General features: G+C 34.7%; 1 protein-coding gene across 3 annotated transcripts in view; it reads left to right on the top strand.

Moving 5' to 3' along the window:
• The window catches only part of SLK (STE20 like kinase), a 48,703-nt gene that overhangs the window by 11,943 nt on the left and 15,061 nt on the right, over positions 1 to 21,699 (top strand). For 2 of the 3 annotated variants that reach the window (XM_037399512.1, XM_037399514.1), the window contains exons 2-9: positions 8,796 to 8,960; positions 11,317 to 11,365; positions 12,112 to 12,261; positions 14,877 to 14,949; positions 15,167 to 15,361; positions 16,060 to 16,141; positions 17,121 to 17,249; positions 19,316 to 20,734. In XM_037399512.1, coding sequence (XP_037255409.1) covers positions 8,796 to 8,960; positions 11,317 to 11,365; positions 12,112 to 12,261; positions 14,877 to 14,949; positions 15,167 to 15,361; positions 16,060 to 16,141; positions 17,121 to 17,249; positions 19,316 to 20,734 — 2,262 coding nt within the window. The remainder of the gene's footprint in view (positions 1 to 8,795; positions 8,961 to 11,316; positions 11,366 to 12,111; positions 12,262 to 14,876; positions 14,950 to 15,166; positions 15,362 to 16,059; positions 16,142 to 17,120; positions 17,250 to 19,315; positions 20,735 to 21,699) is intronic. The other variant, XM_037399513.1, reaches the window with a different exon arrangement.

A 21,699-nucleotide genomic window follows, 5' to 3' on the forward strand; every position in this document is an offset into this window, starting at 1 on the left:
TCATTATAAAGCATATGAGGCAACCTTTCTAACTTGCCTGTCAGAAGATTTCACTTCAGTGAGATGGTATGTAGCTTTAGGGTCATTAACTAAGACTCACAAGAAAGTCACAGACTGCACAAGCATTAAATAGCACACGTCATCATAGTGGATTTGTAATTAATAAAGTTCATTGTAGAACTGACTTGAAAATAACTTTTTGACATTAAAGAGTTGAAAGACCGGCTTAAATATTTTTTGTTGTTATTGTTGCTTCTGTCTTTGCAGTTGGTTTCTATTAGATTGTCTTAAAGATGTGTACATAAGGAAGCAATAACTTCCCTCTAGAGTTCTAAATTTCCCATTCTTTTTAAAACATATTAATACCATAAAGAGAATATGAATTGGCTCCTTTAGCAATTTTACTTTAAAAACAGGGATAACGTACAGCTTTTCTTATGAAAGCCATCAAAAGCTACTCTACTTCCTTTTTTGTTACTTCAGAAATAGGGGAAGTTTCATCTTAACAGAGTAGAGCATGCATGAAGCAACACAATATAGGCTTTGATAGTTTTGCAAGAGCTGTTGCCAGTTCTAATGTGGTATTGATGTAGTCACGTTTCATTTTCCCCTGTTGCAACTGTGTCTTTTTTAAAAAATACTGAATATTAAGCTGCCTTTGTGTTTTTCCTTAAAATATATGAACTATATTTATTGTTCATTTCAGGATGACAAAGAATGAAATGGGGTGATAATGCTTCATCTTGCTTGATTCAGTCTTTCCCCTCTGGCTATTCAGCTGTGCTCGTGGCAAGTCTTGAATATGGTTCACACTGCGGTATGAAATTATACAGAGCCTTTGCCCAAACTGCCTGTATTTCTGAGCTAGTAAGATGTATACACTTTAAATGACAGTTAGGTCACATCTGTTATAGTGCATCATCTTCTATAATAGATACATGAAATAAATTGTCATAGTACAGGGCTTTAAATGCCTTCCTTCGGCTATATGAAATGTAGAACGTTTAATAATATTTACTTTTTTGACAGCAAGGTTTTTTTAACTTAATGACTGTGCCACATTTCATTTCTATGACTGTAGTTTCCCTAGTAACGTGTCAGAAGGCCTTTGTTTAAGGGTTCTTAAAGTCCAAAGAAATTTTCTTTTTTCTTTATTTGGGTTTTTTTTTTTAAGGGGGTGATTTTTGTTGTTTTCTTGTTCATTTCCAGTTGGGAAAGACAGAATTTTCTATGCTCAAGTCAGATGCACTTTTTTTGTTGTTTTGTTATACATGAATAGCTGTGCTGGGTCAGCAAACAGCTGTAGCCATCATACATCTGATCTGGCTAAAGGCTCTGGGCAGAGGAGATCCCAATTTTGTTTTGTAACGTAACTCCAAGGAATGGAGTAAGGAGGAACTGTGAGTCGACCCAGCCACTTCATTAAAACAATAAGAAGTATTCTAGGATGATATGTGCACGTCTATGAATGTACACCATGTAGTCTGTAAAGTGCTGGTAAACAAAATGACTTAGTGCTGTATGAAGCCAAAACACTCTGTGGTCTAGCTGTTTGCAGTGAGCCACAGAGTTAGCTTTTACAGCTCCAAATGTCTCCCTGGGAAAAGATGTTAGCAGGAGTAACCTGGCACCCTGAGCTCAAGTGAGCTAAAGCATTGTTACAGATGTTAAATGACCAGAAGCAAGTTTATAACACAGAACCCTCCCAGGTAAAGGATTCGGAGGTTTCTGAAGTCCTGTGTGCAAACAAATAATATGATTATCAAGAGCAAATAATAAAATTTTCAACTCTCAACCTCACAGCATGATAATTTTCTGAAAAAACAACAGTCTGGAGACAGCTTCAACTCTGGATTGTTGGTTGTCTTTAAAAGTAATTCTAAAGAACAGCTAGAATTGGCAATTGTTTGAGTAAAGATTATTTCTTGATATCATTGTTTCTAGGAATTATTAATTTGTCATCTGGAATAAAGGTGTGTTTACTGCTGTAATAAAGACTTAATTTTGAGCTGTAGTGACTAAAATAATCTTACAGTTTAATAAGCAGTAAGCAATATGGGTGTTTTTTTTCCTCATGACGCAGACTGAATAAACAACTGCTAGGATATATGTAATCCAAGATGAAGATATGCTGGGCTACTATCTTTCCTGGGAATTTGTAAGTCAGTTGGAGCTGACATTGTCTGGTGCTGGATAAAATGGAAAAAAAACTCTGCCAGCAACTGTTACTGTCCTCTGTAGATGAAAGATACTGGCAAAGCAGCTTAGCACTGCAGGGATAAATCTTAATTTGTCACACCTCCTTCCCAAGTATAGGAGTTGATTGTAATGCACAATTGTGTATTTTAATGCTGCTTTTGCATTATGTACAGTTATTATAAAAGAATTCGGGGAAAAAAACAAAACCCCAGTCCTTTGCGCTTACACCTCTGAAACTGCTTAATGCCTTAATTATGTTTTCCTGATAGTGTCCGCTGGTTTTCCCTGTTACTTTTATGTGAGCTATCATGCACCAGGAGAAGCAAAATAAAGTGTCATTATAAGACAGCATAGCTTATTTTGGAGAATTTCTTGCCAATGTTTAGTGATTTTTTTCCCCTTATTTTTATTTTGTTTTTTAAATGGACTTGCTTAAATAAGATCAGATTTCAGCATAATTTCCCCTGTTAAGTTTCCTCTCAAGGACTGTTGCAGTTATTTTGCACGTATTTGACAGTTCAGCCCTGGTACTTTTCAAATACGTGTATAAATATTCCTTCTGATTTCAGTGACAAAATGCGTGAATCGGGATGGGAACTCTGCATAGCTACTATACAAAATACCACAGAATTAGTGAAAATACATGAAGGGAGTCCTGAGGTTAAACATGAAAATTGCATGCCATACCACTCACAAAAATAACTTGTGGAATCCTCAGAAACCAACTGTGGAGGAAGCAGTAGAACCACAATAAGTACAAAGTACAAGGATAATGTTAAAAAGAGTGAAGTTGTCATGGTAACTGCTCCAAAACTAGTATAGCCACAAAGGCAGCACCAGACCACAGTATCATAAAGATCTGCTTCAGCAGTCTGGGTTGAAGCCTGGGCTCTACTTTGTTAATAATAGTATTTGCTTATAGGAAATAGAGGTGCTTTTATCTACACTTCTATTTCAGTATCTTTTTTTCCCTGGCATTAAACACTTCTTAAGCAGAAGAAACTGTATAGTAGGTAGTTAACGATACATTGTGCAGGCAGGGGAAATTTTAGGTTGATCAGCCGTAGTTTAAGGCTGTATCGTCAACTTTGGTAGATACTATACTTATCTTTTGAATAGTTCTTTTGTAACAGTAATTTTAACAACTTTTAGCAGATAGAAATGAATTTAGCTGCTTCTTAATTCCTTGGACCAACCATGTCTGTAATTAAACAATTGAAATTCTCTATAGATTTTTATTACTACTACATTTTCAAATATCGTACAGTGAAGACTGGTGCAAAATAACATAGCTTCTTTGGAATGACTGGCTCATCTTAATTTCCAGAAATCTATCTCCTTCATTGGCCTAACTTGTGATTTATTGTAAAAATATTTCAGAGTTAGCTATTTGCTTTTGAATTCAAGCTAGTACTTGTAATTACATTTCTCAACATTGGACGTTAGAATAATGCTTCCTTTTTTTTATCTGATTAATTAAAGTAGATTTTTTTTTTTCCCTAAAATTCAGTAATAAAGAATGCCTTTCTATGTTTTGAAAAGAAATTTGAACACTTGATACTGGTCAATCATGCAGGGGTTTTTTAGTTTCAAAATGCACAAGGCAATATTAAATATGGTATAGTAAATTTATACAAAACAAAGTCCAGTGTGGTTTTTCCAGTAGGCCACAGCACTTTCAGATTTATTTGGCCAAGCTGTTAAAATCTGAAGTTACAGCAGGTTCTTATTCCTTGGTTTGTATGTTTAAGAAAGCTTGAGATCCACTGCTTTCCGATAGCTCTGAAAACAGCTTTGCTTTTGTTACACATGGACAGTTTTTCAGTCCTGATTACTCAGGCATCATCACAAGGCATATACAAAGCTAGATCTGACAATCCCAGGGTTACACAGAAGTGTAGCTTTTTATGTGCAAAAACATCTTTTGCTGAATAAGGATGCATGTATATTTCACTTCTTGGCAAGTTGATGATCTGTGATAATGACTACAGTTTTGTTGAGAAGGAGTCAGAAAGGAAAAGCTTCCTAATTGATTTGTTTTGCTGCCTGCAAAACATGCAGTGTGGTTATATAACATCTTAGAAGAGATCAGGCATCAGGAAGAAAGTGATGAACAATTTCCTATATTTCAGCTTTTTTTCCAATTGGCTGAACAATAGATGAAGGACATACTTAACTTTTTTCAGTTGTAAATAGTGTTTAATTTTTAGATGTCTACATGCTGCATCACAGGAGGGGAGCTGCACAATTGGGAAGGAAACACTTACTGGTGATAGGAAACTGCAACAGCTCCTCACAACCAAGGCTGAAACTTCATGTTGGTCATCTAAAGATGAAAGACTATGAGTTATCTCAGAGCTGTAATCCTATTACTCTGGAACGGTGGCTCTGCTCTCCCTGCTGTCCATGCCTGGGAATATGCAACTTCTTGGCTGAGTGCCCAGACACTAAACCTGCCTTTTAATAGTCTGCTATCAGTCTCTTCACAAAGCTGCTGGCTCTGGAGCTTATATTTGGTTATAGGATACGATATAAAAATCCAGGGTTGATAGAGAGGCATCACTAATTTCACATACTTGCAGACCCTGTTTTTGTGTAGAATGGTTATTCTTTCTTGTACTGATACATTTTCAAATGTTTACAACATTTTTGAGCATTAGAAGTCATTGCCATTTTAGTGTGATTTAGGTTCAGAGAGAAAGTATATATCTGATTTACAAGATTATTTTTATTCTATGCAAACCTGCGGTCCGTCTTTTTAAAACTATATTAGAATTAGGAGAATAAGTATTTTTCTATGTGTGTTCTGCTAACAAGACTGTACCATCTATTGCAAGAACCACACTGCAACATATAGTTTGCTATTCTCTCGTGCGTATTATCTCTCTCTAAGTTAATGTTTGCTGTAGTGACCTTAAACATATAATCCAAATAGAAGTTTTGGTGGAAGGATTGCAATATTTATGTATTGTTGCATATGATAGTTAGTTTCACGTATGTCATATTGCATTAGTCAGATCTTGGAGGAATGATTTATTCCAAATCAGTTTTCAACCATTGTGTATGAATATTTTGAAAAGATCAAATTTTGTTGATGCAATAAAAGAAAATCTTTCTCCCCTTTTCTTCCTTGTCTCCACATAAGGCAGGATTGAACCATAACCATTGAAGATGCTAGTTTGGATTTCTTAGCATAGGACTGAAGCTTAAATCACCTGTCATGGAAGCAAATGTATTTAAGCCGAGCATTTGAAATAACTTGAATTGGTAGTTGAGAGCTGAAATACAGGAAGAAACTGCTGGGCTACTGATAAAGGACATACTTTGAAAGGGCAGAACCTCTGAGTAACATGAATGGTTATTTGACTTTAAATGTTCATGTATGCAAATGCAAAATGAGTATATGCAAATGAAGATGGCATCTACAGAAACATTTTTGCTCCTGCTCTGACCTTTGGAGAATGTTATGTGGCAGAAGAAAGACTTAAGCCAAAGTCTAGAAAAAACAAACAAGCCCACGCAAAGCTTATAAATGCTTTTTGTTCCTCTCTAATCCAGAGAGTTGGGGTTTTTTTCACATACAATACAGCACTACATAAATCTTACGCATGAACAGTAGAATTCTTTCCTACAGAATTTAAAAGAGCATATTTTTAATGTACTACTTACAGCATGTCACATAGATGGGTATTTATTACAGAGTGCATTCTGGGGTGGAGATGAATAATGTCTTAATCAAAAAGAACTTTTTAAAATCATGTTTAATATATATACTTTATTTATTTATTTTCAGTTGTAACTTGATGTATACTTAAAATGTTTCATCAGTTCTCAGAAATACCTGGTGGAAATATGCTAATTCTAAAGCTTTTTTATTTTAAGAACTGGAAAAAAAAATCTGGATCTACACCTACAAAATTTTACTATCTCAAGTCAGAACAAAGACGAACGTTTGTTTTGTTTATTATTGTTAAGATGCTTATAAAGTTTATCATACTGTCTCTATAATAGCTTTTGACTTTTAATGAGGTGTTTTAATAGAGCTAACACAAGGAGGAAATAAAAGAAACTTATTGAAAGCAGATTTCTAGTTACTTGAAGCAAAATGATCTGGGAAAAAAATCAAAAGACAAAGTTCTCTGTCAGTAGAAAAAAGCAATATATGCTACAAATGCAGCAAAGTCCCTAGCATGTAATCGTGCATGCTAATTTACCAGTCCCCCCCCTGCCAGGTCAAGCTGAATCTGGAAACAGTAACATCTCTTATTGTTACTTGATGTAGGAGTTTAAAAGGGTTTTATTTAAAGAAAATATTACTACTATTACATAGTTTACATGCAAATTTGTGTAAAAATGAATTTCAGAATTTTTTTCATTATTTTTTTTTGAAGTATCTTTCTTATAAGGTACAGTGGAGCGTGTGGGCATGCATGTTTCAAAAGAGTAAATTTATTTGAGTTCTTTAGAAAGGTGCCTTAACAACCGTTTTTCAGCACATGTAAAGCTACCAAGTCTAATTCTGTTGTGGAGTCAGACATCTGTTTCAGTTTCATGTTTAATTTACAGCACAGCTCTAGAATGGAAGGTTGGTCTTTCATTCTTGCTCTAAAGCATGAAGGCAAAACAAACGATGTTTGCGTTATTAAGCAGACCTTTTCATTATTAGAATGTATGCTGGAAAACTTCATAGTAGTTTGTTTTCAAATAATGTTATAGGGAGACCTTATCTTTGTTTTTAAAAACGGGTGGGCAAATATTGAGGTTGGGAAGATTGGTTGTTTTATTATTTTGGAAAGAATATTGAGATAAAAATAAATGCTACAGAAAACCTTTACCCTCAACGTGAGATGAATCAGCTAGGACTATGCTTATAATTGTGTTTTGCTGTTACTGCTGTTTAACTGAATGTTATCATAAACATTTGTCTTTAAATCTTTTATTCTCTCGCCACATTGAGAGAGTTATTTATGACTAGGAAAGTAATAATATTCAGACCTTGGAAATAATTCTTAAGAATTCTTACTTGCTGTCTGATACCAGCTTTTGTATGATGCTAGTTAACGAAATTAGGTGACAAAAGTCAGGTTTTTGGGATTCTTGCCGTGCCCTGTTCTGGGTTCGTCTCAACTAGGTTTGAGGCCAAGATATCCCATGCACCAGCAGAGAGACGGGATGAGCCACCTTGTGATGCTTCACATCAGGAGTCAGAATTGCCCGTGCAGGTTCTTGTCTTTTGCAGCTTTGGAGAGAGCCTATGTCCCTACTTTTCATTTAGTTTCTTTTGAATGTCAAAAGCTAGGTGGAGTAAATCTCGGCCTTTTCTTCATGGTCTTTACCTATAATTGTTGAAGTAAACTTTAGTCCTATAACTTAATTTATTCAGAGGCAAAGGGTAACCACTGGAAATGCCTTGGCAAGCTAGAGTTTTTATGATGGCTTGGGAAAATTCGCCATCTTGTTTAAAGTTCACTACATTCCGTGTTACAGTATTCCTTCAAACGTATCTTGCAAGACAATTATAAGAAAGTGTGCATAATTTTTTGTGTGTGTATAGGTACACACATATATAGTCTGTGTTTAATCCTTGCTTTATTCTCCAAATCTTAATTTATTTTTATTTTTTCATCTCACCTTGCCCAGTTTTGCTGGATTAGTTTCTCAGTAGTATTCTGTGAATAAGTATTTACAGCAATTGGTTTCTGAAATTTTTTGCTATGTAACAGTTGCACTGTTTGTAATTTCTTACGTTTTAAAAAAGCTGAAGAATATTTAAATGCATAGCAGAAATGTCTTTTTTTTTTTCTCTTTTTTTTTCCCTTGGGTACCCAATGTCTTGTTTTCCTTCTGCTTTTCAAGTCAAAATCTTACTTATTCTCCAGCTGACTTTACCACTACAACAGTTCTAGCTCCCTTCTCTCAAGGTGTGGAGTTATAAAGTAGAGGCTGGCAGCATTTTGAGTGTGGCCAACTTCAATGAGTAGCCATCAATTAAGTCCTCCTAGACTTCTGAAGCAAAGAGAGTAAAATGCCCGGAGAAATTAATTAAAAAGCTTGGCACCTTTTTAACATGGGAGCTTGAATGCAGCCCCTGGGTGAAGAAGAGAGTAACCTACTGTGACTGGTAGATGATCTGGGTGGCTTCGGGCACAGCTGTGCTGCCACAGCGTGGGGAGCATCAGAAGGGCAAGGATGTGTGGTCAGAAATGAGAGAGTGGAGGCTACTTCACACACCTTGCCGAGTGTTGATAGTTTTTTGAAGAGCAGCACAAAACTTCATTTTTAGGAGTACGAAGTAATGATGCTAAGCTGCGTGATGTTTTAAAGAATGCAACAAGAATGAAGTATTTCTGTATTCCTGCCTTTTGTTGTTTCTTGACTTTGAAAAAAGTTGATAAAACCTTTTTCTGCTCAATTTTATCTAGTCTTAAATATGCAAGTATTCTCTTTTTGTAGAGAAGCAAACTAAAGGCAGGAAAATGGTACAGAACTGTCAGGAGAGGGTTTTTTAGGGTGGGGTTTTTTTGGTTTGTTTTTTTTTGGCTAGTGACAGTTGTCTGGTGAAATTCACATCTCTATGCTTGCTGTGTCTTTTATAGGCTCAGAACAAAGAAACGAAAGTACTGGCTGCTGCAAAGGTGATTGATACTAAATCAGAAGAAGAACTTGAAGATTACATGGTTGAGATTGATATTTTAGCATCCTGTGATCATCCTAATATTGTTAAGCTCCTGGATGCTTTCTACTATGAAAACAATCTGTGGGTAGGTATTTTTATTTCACTAAATACTTTTACTTCTCTCAGAAGGTTATTGAAATTACATTTTTCTGCTTTACTTCATTAAAAGATCATTGGTGAATCACCTTTCTTGTGGGTTGTCGCTATTGGGATAACTGTTCAATCTCAAAACTAATTCCTAAATTGTGAGTATGACTTCTAGGAAATTGTCACTGTAAAGTTGAGCTACACTGAGTCATTTTGTCATGAATTTGAATCTAAAATCTGGAAATTAGCAGCTCATTTTGTTGTATGGAGAGAGTTCTTAGTGCTTATTTATAACAGCAAGACTCAGATTTTAATTACATTAGCACAGTTTAGAGTGAGATTCAGAATCTGCAGCTGAAAAATAAATAATATGCTTAAAAGGTCAGCCTGTGAAGTATGTATGTTAGATACGCATGAATTCATTGGTACTTCCAGAAAGGACAGTCGGTACCAAGACTTGAACCATAATTAATTTATTTAAAACCTAGATATTTGTATGTAGAAGTATAGCAGGCATACATATGACTGTACATCACCTTTCTGCTATATCCTGTGCACTGAATTGCTTTAGCTATGAAAATACAATTTTTTCTTTTAGGTGATCCAGTGCAATATTTGTAAGTGCTTTTTGAATTGTACGAAGAATACATGTTTGGTTTTTTTAAAGAGTTTATAATTAAAAATGATACCTAAAACAAGTAAAAGAAAATTTCCTTGGAGTCTTACAAATATGTTTTATACTTTATGCATGAAAACAATGGAAGTTTAATACCATGTTTCCTGATGTAGATTTATTTTGATAAGCTTTGTGTAAACTTTGTGTGATCTGAATGCAGAGTAAAATTACCTTGTATAAAAAATGGAATAGCAAAAAAATTTCCATGCATAAAGGTCAGCATGAAAGCAAGTATGCATAAAGGGAGAATATGAAACTGTGTGGATATGCTTCACTGGCAGAATAACGATAGAAGGAGGAAGAGTAAATAGTTTGAAAATAAAATTGTAGATGTATAGTTACAGTGAAATGCAGAGGCATGAAAGCAACAAAGGGAAGGCTATAATGATGTGGTAAGTAAACAAAATTCAGTGGAGGCAAAAAAGAAAAGAATGATAGTTGGACATAAAATACGCTTTTGCTTTCCAGTTTTAGAAACACAATTTCTCTACCAAAGAGACCTTTGTCAGATTTGTCAGATCAAACAGCAAATTTTAGAGAAAGAAATTATCTATTTACAATTTCTCGCACTTAACGTACTTGACAGTAGGTATGTAGAGGCATGTAAATGGAATAATGATTTAAAGGATTTACAAGAGTTGCATTATATAATGCATTTTTTAGAACCATTGTTGTGAGGGTTAATTATAATAGTAATTTGAAGTAATCTGTAATGTAAGTTGTGTATATGTAAGTGTTATGGTATAAGGTATAATTTGAGGTTTCCTTTTCCATGGGCAATAATATTCTGATTTTACAAGTACTCTAAAGGAAAAAATTAAGACATTATTTAATATCAGAATATTGACTGATAGATTTCTGACAAGACATACTTAGCTGTCAGACTGAGAAATTTTGTTTAATGTTTAATGTTCAACTTAAAGAACAGAAAACACATAAGGAAGAGTGGGTTGTCAGTCTTGAATGACCTTTCCTTTTCCTTGCTCTCCTCATTCCCTGTGTCTGCCCTCTTTCCTTTGCGTATGACCTTTCTGTCCTACATGCCAGCATAGTTTGTGCCCCAAAATAGTTGCAATTTATTTTTGTTTCAAATTAGAAACTGAGAACTGGACATGGAGTTGTTCTAGTATTATTAGATTCTGAGATAAAAACCTTGATGTATTGTAGGTGTCAGTGAAAATGGAGGAAAATTAATGTAAACATCTGAATTTAGTAATTTTCTGTAAATTTTAAGAGTATTTTTCCATTTTTTCATCTGAAACAATTCAGAAGAGGAAAATCTTATATCTTTTGTACTTGGACTTTCCGATTAGAGATTATAGTGTAGAAGTACAGTTAAATAATCGAGAAATGAGTTTGCAGGGATTATGTAAATCACATTACAATGGGTCTGGTTCAAGCTGACTATTTTACTAAGTTTTATAAGTTTTATTATGCAGTTTTATATTTGAATTAAAACTTTTTTCTGAGGATCTCCAAGCATTTTTCAAGTAATTTGCTCGAGTAGCACAGCCTTACTTTTTGCTGAGTAACAGTACTATTTTACAGAGGTTAGTGAAATAATTTGTGAATGCCAAATAGGCTGAAACTGGTGTCTCAATAATGCTCCCTTTATCAATGGTTCAGTTCAGCAGAACTATTTAATTTGTAATTTGTGTATTCTTTTGTTTATGTACAGATCCTGATCGAATTTTGTGCAGGTGGAGCAGTAGATGCAGTAATGTTGGGTAAATAAGTTGTTTCAAATAATAAACTTAGTAACATCTTAAAATTGCTATATATATTGTAAGACTTGTTTCACGTGTATACTGTTCTGAAATGCAAATATTTGTGTGATTGGTGTGCTATGTGTTGAATGTTGGGGGTTTTAAATTAGCATTTACATCTATATGGACATTATAATTTCTTAAATTAGATTAATTTTCTCTCATTTTTCAAGTGTTTGTCTACTTTTCAAAACACAGTTTTGTCTTGATCTTTTCAGTGAATGTGGTGAGTTGTTCCCATATGCTTATGGAGCTCTCTGTTCTTATAATCTATGTGAGCTCTTTTCAGGGTCTCATTCTTCCCCCTTCATCTTCCAAATTACATTGTGATATTTTTTTTTTATTGCATCAGCCTTAAACTTAGATTTTTCTGTGCTTATTCCCCAGAATAGGTGAATGCTAATACCAGTAAATAGAGGATCTAGTCTTTAACATCTCTGTGTACAACAGTAAAGAACCAATCTCTAAACTATATAGCTTTTTCACAGTTCAGATAGGCAGGTATACATAGTTCATAGTGAGGAGGGGTTTGGGCACAAGAGATTAAATTCTTAGTGAAATGAGCAAATATTCTAAGATATACGTTTTTATGACTTATGATGTTCAGAATCTGTCAGATTCATTAATTTTCTTCTATATTGATTGCTACGAACACATAACATAAAATGCAAACACGTTGTGTTTATTTCTGTCTATTTCTTGTGTAGAGCTTGAAAGGCCATTAACGGAGCCACAGATCAAAGTGGTATGCAGGCAGACACTGGAAGCATTGAACTACTTGCATGAAAATAAGATCATCCACAGGGACCTAAAAGCTGGCAATATTCTTTTCACATTAGATGGAGACATTAAACTCGGTAAGCATATAAAAGTCTTTCCCAGTACTTTGTGTGCTCTTGTAACTGTATTTTCCTTAGGCGGTAATTTGCCAGATTTCAGTATTTATCTATTTAAATACCAGTCTAACAATGACAGTTTTTTCAGATGCAAGTGGTTTGCCAGTACGAAAAAAACCCCAAACCAAAACACCACCCCACCCCCCCAAAAAAAAAAACCAAAAAAACTTGTTCTAACCATACTTTGTACGTCTTTCTGACTTCAAAATCAGCAGGAATAGGAGTCATATCGTTATCCATACTGAGTTCCCTAAAGTCAGACACAGGTCCTGCTGTTTAGTAGTATAATGTTCTTAATTATAGTCATCTTTACTACGGTAAGATCAGAACTTCCCTTTGAAGTTATTAGCTTAGAAAACTAACATTCTTCACTATCACCAAAAAACAGTACTTAGTACTGTTCTCTCTTCCATTGCTGAGAGAGAAGAGTAATCTTCATTACTCAGTTTAGTTTTTCCATCCCTTTTTTAATTGTTAGTTGCACTGAAATTAAGATAGAACGATCTGGAAGAAAATTATACAAGCTTACTATTGTTGATTTCTGGTTTTTTATCTGAATTTAAGCAGTCATCCACATTTTCTGTCTGATGTGATAGGGAATCCATGAGGATTCCTTCATGAAGAACTGACAAAAGACTACTGGTGGTGAATAGCATCCCTGCATTCAGCCAGGAAAAGATAGGAATTGTCTGGATCCACTTTGTTCAGGGCTTTGTCAGGAGCAAACGTGTATAAGCTGTCAGCCTCTACGGTGGCTCTACCAATGTCATAGTTCCATGACACAGCAGCTTGCGTTCAGGTTTGAAAACCTTCTCTCTAGATGACGTGTGTGATTAGTTGTATTTCTTTGGATGCAAGTTACACAGAAGGTAAAGGTAAGGAGAGAATCAGATCACCACGCTGAACAGGGGCTCAAAATTCCCAGCCTTGCTACAGACATTCCTTTTAATTGTAAGCAAGACTTACCCAAATTCACAAATATACCTACTACCTAACTTGTGTTGCTCACAGTGTCTCTGCAAGGTATAGTGCATCATCTCTGTTAAGAAGTTGAGAATACCTAAGAACCTGCTTTGCTACCTTAATCAGTTAAGTGTATCTGTGTTTTGCATGGATTCCCTTGCACAAGATTATTACTTGTACATATTTGTATGTGACTTTCTGTTCATCCACAAAGTATGAGTTAACTTTACCGTTTGGTTTTTTCCCGGAGCCTGAAGATTTAGTGATTGACTCGGTCTTACAGGCCTTATTTATAAATATAATAGAACCACTATATTAGTTTCTTAGTACTACTGTAAAAGAAATCATAGGTCATAGCAAGAGTCTCATGGTCAGAGAGAGAATAATTTGTTTCTGTTCATTTTATTTGCCTCACATGTCCTGGCTTCTCCTCATACAGACTGGAACTATTTTAAGATTTTGTCAGCCTTAGCTGATATAGAGCACTGTGCAGGCTGTCAGGATATTACTTTACAGTTCAGACCACAGGGACATTTCTTCCACACCTACATTTAGTGATCTATACAGGTTTGCTAATTAAGATTTCTAAAAAAAAATATTTAGTTTTGAAAAATGTACAGCATCCCTTGAAAAGAGCGTTTTACTCCTTTTAAACTGTTTATGTTCTGGTACACGCAGAAATAGATAATTCCTTGTTTTACAAATACATGAATGGCAAATCAATTTCCTTCATTGCATTTTATTTGTCTAAGGATTTGAGGTTTAATATTTCAGTATCAGTAGTTCCCCAAGATTTCGGATTTTGCATTTGAGCAAATAGCTCTCTTAGTCCTTATTTCTTTCCCACAGAGCAAAATTAGGCTTTTTAAGTGTTGAGTCCATCAAATAATTTTGTACAGATTAAAGATGGCAACATATGGCTATTCTGTCCCTTTGCTGTAATCTCTAGATCTTCATGAAGAAAGTTACATATATAATGAGCATATGACACTTATTTAAATGTAGTCTTTTTTCACTAAGTGAGAAATGTGTAGCGCTTTATAGTCAGGTAATACTAATTGCAAAGAAAGTTGGGCTTTGGTTGGGTCAAAATGCATCAAAAATGCATATGCAAGCTTTCAGATATTTAATATAAAGTGAAAAATAATGTAGGAAGAAACCTGTAAGATAAAGGGAAAAATCTAGTTTTATGAGAATTGGAATCCTGAAATTAAAAATTAAATTGAGTTCTTGAATTAGTAAGAGCTAATGCCATGTCTAAGGAATACAGCCTTCATAGTCTAAAGAAATTATTTTCTAATTAAAATAATTTAACCCACTTATTGCTACAGTAAATACATGCATTGCTCGTCCCACATAGCAAAACAGTAGCATTATTTTCTTTGTTTTTTTTTTTCAATGGAGAATAACATTTATTCAATATCTTTTATTGGAAATACTATAGAACCTTGGCACTCAGTTATCAACACACAAATATTTTAATCTCACTTTGAAGTTTTCATACTGCAGAATGTTTGCTCTGGAACATACAACACTTTAAAAGACAGTTGTAAAATATAAAAATCTAATGTTTTCCACCACCCAGTTAATAGCATTTTACTGTTTGCTTTAAGCGGATTTTGGAGTATCAGCTAAAAACACAAGAACAATACAAAGAAGAGATTCTTTTATTGGTACACCATATTGGTAAGTGCACTGTTTTGCTGACTTTTTCGTATGAACTAGTATTTTAATATTACCTTTGTTGTTAATATTACAAGCTTAATACAATATCATGTAAATATATTTAGTGAGAGTAGGATGGGCTTCTTAAAATGCTTCAGTGAATTTATTGATTTAGAACTTTTTTCAGAACAGATGAGAATGCATTTTCTGATCTGGTACTTCATTATTCTCTTTGCAGGATGGCTCCAGAAGTGGTAATGTGCGAGACCTCTAAAGACAGACCTTACGATTACAAGGCTGATATTTGGTCTCTTGGCATTACTTTAATAGAAATGGCTCAAATAGAGCCACCTCATCATGAATTAAATCCAATGCGAGTGCTTCTGAAAATAGCAAAATCTGATCCGCCTACATTAGCACAGCCTTCAAAATGGTTAGTAGTTAATTTACAACTTTTCCACCCTAATTTGTAGGCTTTGAGTGTGATGTAAGCTAAGTCGTATATTTGCTGAACTGAACGTTTGTGGGTGTAGACCTGTTGAACTTTATGGGACTAGCTTTATGCATGAGTCAGGTGCTTGTTCTATATATGTACGCTTGTACATGAATACATACATATATATATATTTATATCCTTATCCAGTTGGGGTATGGTCTTTTTGTTGTAGTTCTTTGTAGAAGCTTCTATACTGAAATATTTTGCAGATTCTGCATTAAAATATATCTTAAATAGCTTTTTACAAATTTAAAAGGTCTGAAGACCATCTGAAAAAGAAAATTGGATGAAAAGAAACTTAAGTTATGTTTATTCTAAGAATTATTCTAAAAAAACATTTTAAAAAGCTGTTATCTATTTTAATATCTTTGTGTGATTCAATTAGTGATATAGCAGATGTGGTGTATTATAAATCCAGTCCCAAAAGTAAACTCTTCTATTAATGAACAAACATTTTAAAGACTATTTGTGCTACATTGGTCTTTGCATTCCTGTACTGTCTCTGTGTTTTCCTAAATAATAGAAAGACATGGAATTACAGTGTAGATGCATGTGAAAGCAAAAGAATATTTCATTATACACCGGTCTGATGTCAAGACAAAAGAGGAACCACTACCTATTTACTTTTTTTGTAGGTCATCTGATTTTAAAGATTTTCTGAAGAAATGTTTGGAAAAGAATGTAGATGCAAGGTGGAGTGCATATCAACTTCTACAGGTAGGAAGAGTTAATTGTTTAGAACTATTGTTTAAAGGCAAGCATATTTTTTTTTTAAAAAAAAGCAAAGCAGTATTATAGTAACCATTTAAATAATTTATAATTAAGTGTTCATATACAATGTGGTTTTAACATCTTTGCATTGATCATTATTTGGTAAAATCTGATGAAGTGATACCAAGTACAGATCAAATTTTTTGTTTATGTATTTTGATATAATATAACTAATTACATAAGTATTTGTACTTTGCTACTTACAATGGATGGAGGAGATATTTACATAAGTAGCCAATTGCTGACAGGTGTTTTAAAAGCTTTAGTGCTCAGCCTTCCTCTATAATGCTGTCACTTCAGAATAGCTAAACAGTAGTAGATGTGACTAGGTACATTTGATTCTGTTTAACGTCAGCACACACTTACTTTATCCAGAATACATCCGGCATATGTTGAATAGATTTAAGCAGCAGGGCCAAGCAGAGAAAGAAGATTCAGACAGTAGGAGAACAGGTAGCTGTTTCCTCTTAAAGAAAACTGTAGAATTCTATGTTAGGAAAAATTGTTCTAAAGACAAAACAGACTTTTTCTAGAAAGAATATTTCTAGATAAAGCTTATTCAGGAAATAATGTAACTGTGGAACAGAAAAGAAATGAAACTCGTTTCCAGGAAAAATAACCTTTTTAAAAATCTTTCTACTTCTATTCTTTGGATTGTGAAACAGGTCAGTATAAATGAATTATTTTTATTTTTAGCAAGTTTGTTAGACTACTTACACAGCATATTTGAATACAAATGCTTTTATTTTAAAACTGCAGAAAAAATACATTGGGCAGTTATGATTAATTTAACTGTGAGTTTTCAAGTTTTAAAGAATCAAAGTAACATTTCTCTGTAGTTACATTTATTTCAAGTTATGACTTTACCACTGTGTACAATGAAGTCAGCACTTAATATTGTGCTTATTTTTTTTATTTTCACAAGCATCCATTTGTTACTGTTACTTCCAATAAACCAATACGAGAATTGATTGCAGAAGCTAAGGCTGAAGTTACAGAAGAAGTTGAAGATGGTAAAGATGAGGATGAAGAAGAAGAAACAGAAAATTCTCTGGTCAGTTTAAATTTTACTTTTTTAAAATATGCAGCTAGTTTCAATCACCAGTTTCCTATGGAGAACTCAGTTCTTGATGTACTACCGAACTTTTACATCAAGTCTTCTAAGAATAAAAACATAAACTCTACTACTACTCTAACCTTACTATAAAATAAGTAGCCAGCATTTTCAAAATTAGCGTTTTCTTAAACTCTTTAAGAACTAATGGTAAAGAATATTATCTAAGAAAGAATGTTGTCTTCATTTATTTTTATACATATGTGTGTGTATATATATATATACACACATTACACATGTATGTGTAGTATGGAATTTAAAAAATCAGATACTGATATTTATATAAGTGGTTTTACGTCAAAATGACTAGACAAATGAGTACTTATAATTGTATTCCATAAGATGCTTAAAACATTAAGGAAGATACGTGGCCATTATCCTATAAACTGATTTGACAGCATGTCTGTCAAAAAAACAAAAGCAAAAAAAGCCATCTTTTACCAAGACAGGATTGCATTTATGTATGTCTTTCTAAAAGTGCTTAAGAATCTTAACAATGCAAATTCAGTTCCTCAAAGGGTAAAGCCATGAAGTTCAATGATACAGTAGTAGGGCGCAGAGTGTACAGGTAGCCTGCTTTGTGACTTACCTGGCTCAAGCACTATAAACACGGACAGCGACCAGTACCACCAGTAGCTGCCCTTACCAGCAATAGTAAAGAAGCCAACTGCATGTGCACAAGAATTATGTCTCCTCGCCCCTCACCAGGCTAATCACGTCCCCTGGCCTTCATACCACTTTCCCTGCCTGCCCCAGGAGGTCTCCAAGCATGCGTTCCCACCAGCTTCCTCCAAGACTTATTCTCCATCTCCTAAGGCATCACCCCCTACCTCTCTCCACTGATAGCTGCTCAGCTATCAGTCCCCAGGAGGGCTGGAGTAAAATCCACCATGTGTCTCAAGTGTCTCGACACAAGCAGCAGTTTAGGAAACCATGAGGTAGATGCATTTACATTATTTACGTGTGGTAGTTTTGAAAACTGCTTGGAGATCAACACTAAGCTTGTAGAACAGTTATGTGAAGAAATCTCTTAAGTGTGCTTTTGACTTAAAAGGAATTGTTTTCTGTGTGCTTAAGGAAAACCTTAAGGTCGGAAAGGCATGATGAAACCTCTGCTTGTTACTGTAGCTCACCTAGTATGGCCCCAGTGGCAAATAGGAAGCCTGATCTGCAAATTACAAGGTTCCAACAGTAGGTATAGGCAGAGAGTTATCGCAATCGCTTTGAAGAGTGGAAGGGCAATTATGGTTAAAATGATACTTTATTAGTACGGTCTTTTGTATGTCTGTATGTAATCTGATAACATTCGTTCATATTCCCACAGCAGCAATTCCTACAGTTATGTAACTGTGTCTATTTCAGTTCTGTATTGTCACTTAGTCAGATCTGCAAGAGGTTTTCACCATTGTAATGGAGTTTCACAGTGATTAAAAAGCAGACCAAAAAAATATGCAGGCATTTTTAACAAAGAACACAAGGAAAGATACTCTTTTTGATGAAGGAGAAGAAAGTCTGAATACTGCATTTTATTGATGCTGTACTACATCTACACAGCTTCTTCCTAGCCAAACTGGCACAAAGGCATGAGTCTTTCAAATCCACCTGCAGCTGGGACTACTAGGGAACTGAACTAATCCAAGGAAAAAAAGCAACATGATTGGAAAAAAACTCTTAAAGATTCTGTTAAGTGTGAGGCTGAGGGCTGGCCATAATCTTTTTCCTGCATTCACAGTATGTTTTATTAAATTATGGGAGATGGAAGAGGGTTCTCACGAAACTGTTCTGTTCAGAGCCTGTCTGCTGTTCCTGTACTTGTTCTGTGGTAATACCAAGTGAAGTACTTTGAGATTATTAAATCCATATCACTCTGTAAATAGAATATTAATCTCTATTCAGATATTCTTCAATATAATATATTTGTGTGCTTTAAAATTTTATTTAGTAGAATAATATGTGCTTTAAGTTAGAAGATTTTTAAATATTTTTTTTTGCTTTTAATTTTTTAGCAGTTACCTGCAGAGAAGCGTGCATCCTCTGATCTTAGTATTGCAAGCTCTGAAGAGGATAAGCTTTCTCAGAATGCCTCTGTTCTGGAATCTCTTTCTGAGAAAACAGAAATTAATGCAATTGAGGACAAACCCAGCGCTATATTTCCAGATGACAAAACAACTGGAGATGAATCTGAGGACATTAAAATTAGAAAGATGGCGGATAACGTATGCAGTACTACTGTTGGTGATATGAAAGTGCAGAATGGTTCAGTGCCAACTGGTGAAGATGAGCAAGGCAAAATAGTGCCAGCTGGAAAGACTACAGAAAGCCTGGAAAAACCACATGAAGATATGGAACCCCAGAAAGGAGGGAAAGAGCTTGATGTGGAAACAAAATCAGAAATAAAGGATGAACCCAACCTAAAAATCGAGAAAGAAAATTACATGGAAAATGAACAAACAGAAGATAATGAACTGAAAATTGTACCTGCAACTGAAGTGAGTGTAGAAACTGAAGAAGACATTTCTAAGGAAACCGGTGAAAAAGAAGAGAACAGAACAGATCTCTCAGAAAGCAAGGAAGAAAAGGTCCCTGCAGAAAATACTACAAAGCAAAAGGACGATAAAGATGAAGCTCAGAAAGAAGCGATAATAGACACCACTACAGAAACTTTACCTAATGTTGCAGATAAAGTGGCTGATGAAGAAAAGGAACTGCTAAAGCATGGAACTGACAACGTTAAGGAGATGGATGCTATTGCTGAAACACAGATCAGTGGTGGGGATAAAATACCTGAGACAGAGGATAAGCCAGTGGAAAGTCAGGCTAAGCAGGTCCATAAGATAATCAGCTCTGAAGAAACTCCATCAGAAAGCCAAGATAAAGCGATGAAAGTAGACAAGAAACTGGCAGAAAGTGAAAATGAGGATATTAGTAATATAAGAAGCATAGAAGAAAAGGAGATCAAAGACTCTGGAAAAGATGACGTAGACCACAAGGCAATACAGAGCAAGCCTGAGGATATTTCTAATAAAGTGGTGGATAAACTGACTGATACGGACCAAAATTCAGAAGAGCGCAAACCTGAGAATATTCAGGACAACAATATTCAGCTAGACAAAGAACATTCAGAAGTTACTTCCGAAGAAATAATGAAGAATAAGCTTCAAGACGTTGTCAGTGACCAAGCTGATGATTCTGAAGTCACTCCAGTCCCCAGTATTAGTATTAGCACTGAAGAAAATGAAGAGAAAGTCAAAACAGATAATCAAGACAACACTGAAACTTTACAGCAGCTAGAATTGGAAAATATAAAGGAAAATGATGCAGATTCAGGCACCGGTTCTACAGCTGATAACAGCAGCATTGATTTGAACTTGTCAATTTCTAGTTTCCTTAGTAAAAACAAAGAGACAGGTTCAATATCTTTACAAGTAAGTATAAGCAATCATGTATTTTTATATAAAATCCTGTGTGAGTGTAACCTTAAAATTATCTCCCAAGTTTGACCTTTTTAACAAAGAAAATTGAGTGAGAAACTAGTATGACAGTGTGGAATATAAAACTGTAGTAACAGAAGTATCCTAGATTGTGCATTCTAACAATGCCTAGATTTTGTGCAGCTATGCAGCAAAGCTAGAAGCCACACAGCTGCTAATTATTTTCTTACATTATTGCATAATTGTATCTTGAAAATGTAGACTAGCATATAACAGAAAGTCTAACAATATTACAGGTGAAGATTTGTGAACAGTTATAGTTCAGAGCCGATATTCCAGAAGACTAGTTCAATGCCTTTCTCTGCACAGAACCCCTCTTTAACGGGACAGATCTTTTATGATATCTAATCTTATATTGAATTCCTATCACTTCTGTCTTCTGCCTCTTTGTTTAGATATAGATGAGCTAAGGCATACAGACTCTCAGGTTTTTTATTCCTGTAACACTGTATTTGTATGGTTGTAGTGTATCCATGCAATTATGCCAGTATGAACGACCTTATTCAGAGGAAGCACATTCCAGATTATGAACCTTATTTATAATCTTTATACTAACACGATTATAGCCTTACTAGGATAGTAACTGTGTAACTATGGGTTTGAAGAAAAACAAACGCCAAAAAACAACCAAACCAAACCAAACCCACAAAAAAACCCAAACCAAAAATCATACCCTGGTACAGCTGTGCTAAGCGTGACTTCAAGATGTGTGCAGTAGCCCTAACACAATAGAGAGACAGTTTCAGCTGGGGTCTTTCTTCTCTTGTAATGAAACAATAGCAGCTCTGAGAAGTGAAATTTCTGTTGGCAAGATCATCACATGATTTTGACTAATATATATGAATAAAAAAATAAACTTGTTAATTTAATCTATTTCCAAAGCAGAAGTAAGTAGGTGA

The sequence above is a fragment of the Falco rusticolus genome, chromosome 9 (assembly GCF_015220075.1).
Source record: "Falco rusticolus isolate bFalRus1 chromosome 9, bFalRus1.pri, whole genome shotgun sequence".
Lineage (NCBI taxonomy): Eukaryota > Metazoa > Chordata > Aves > Falconiformes > Falconidae > Falco > Falco rusticolus.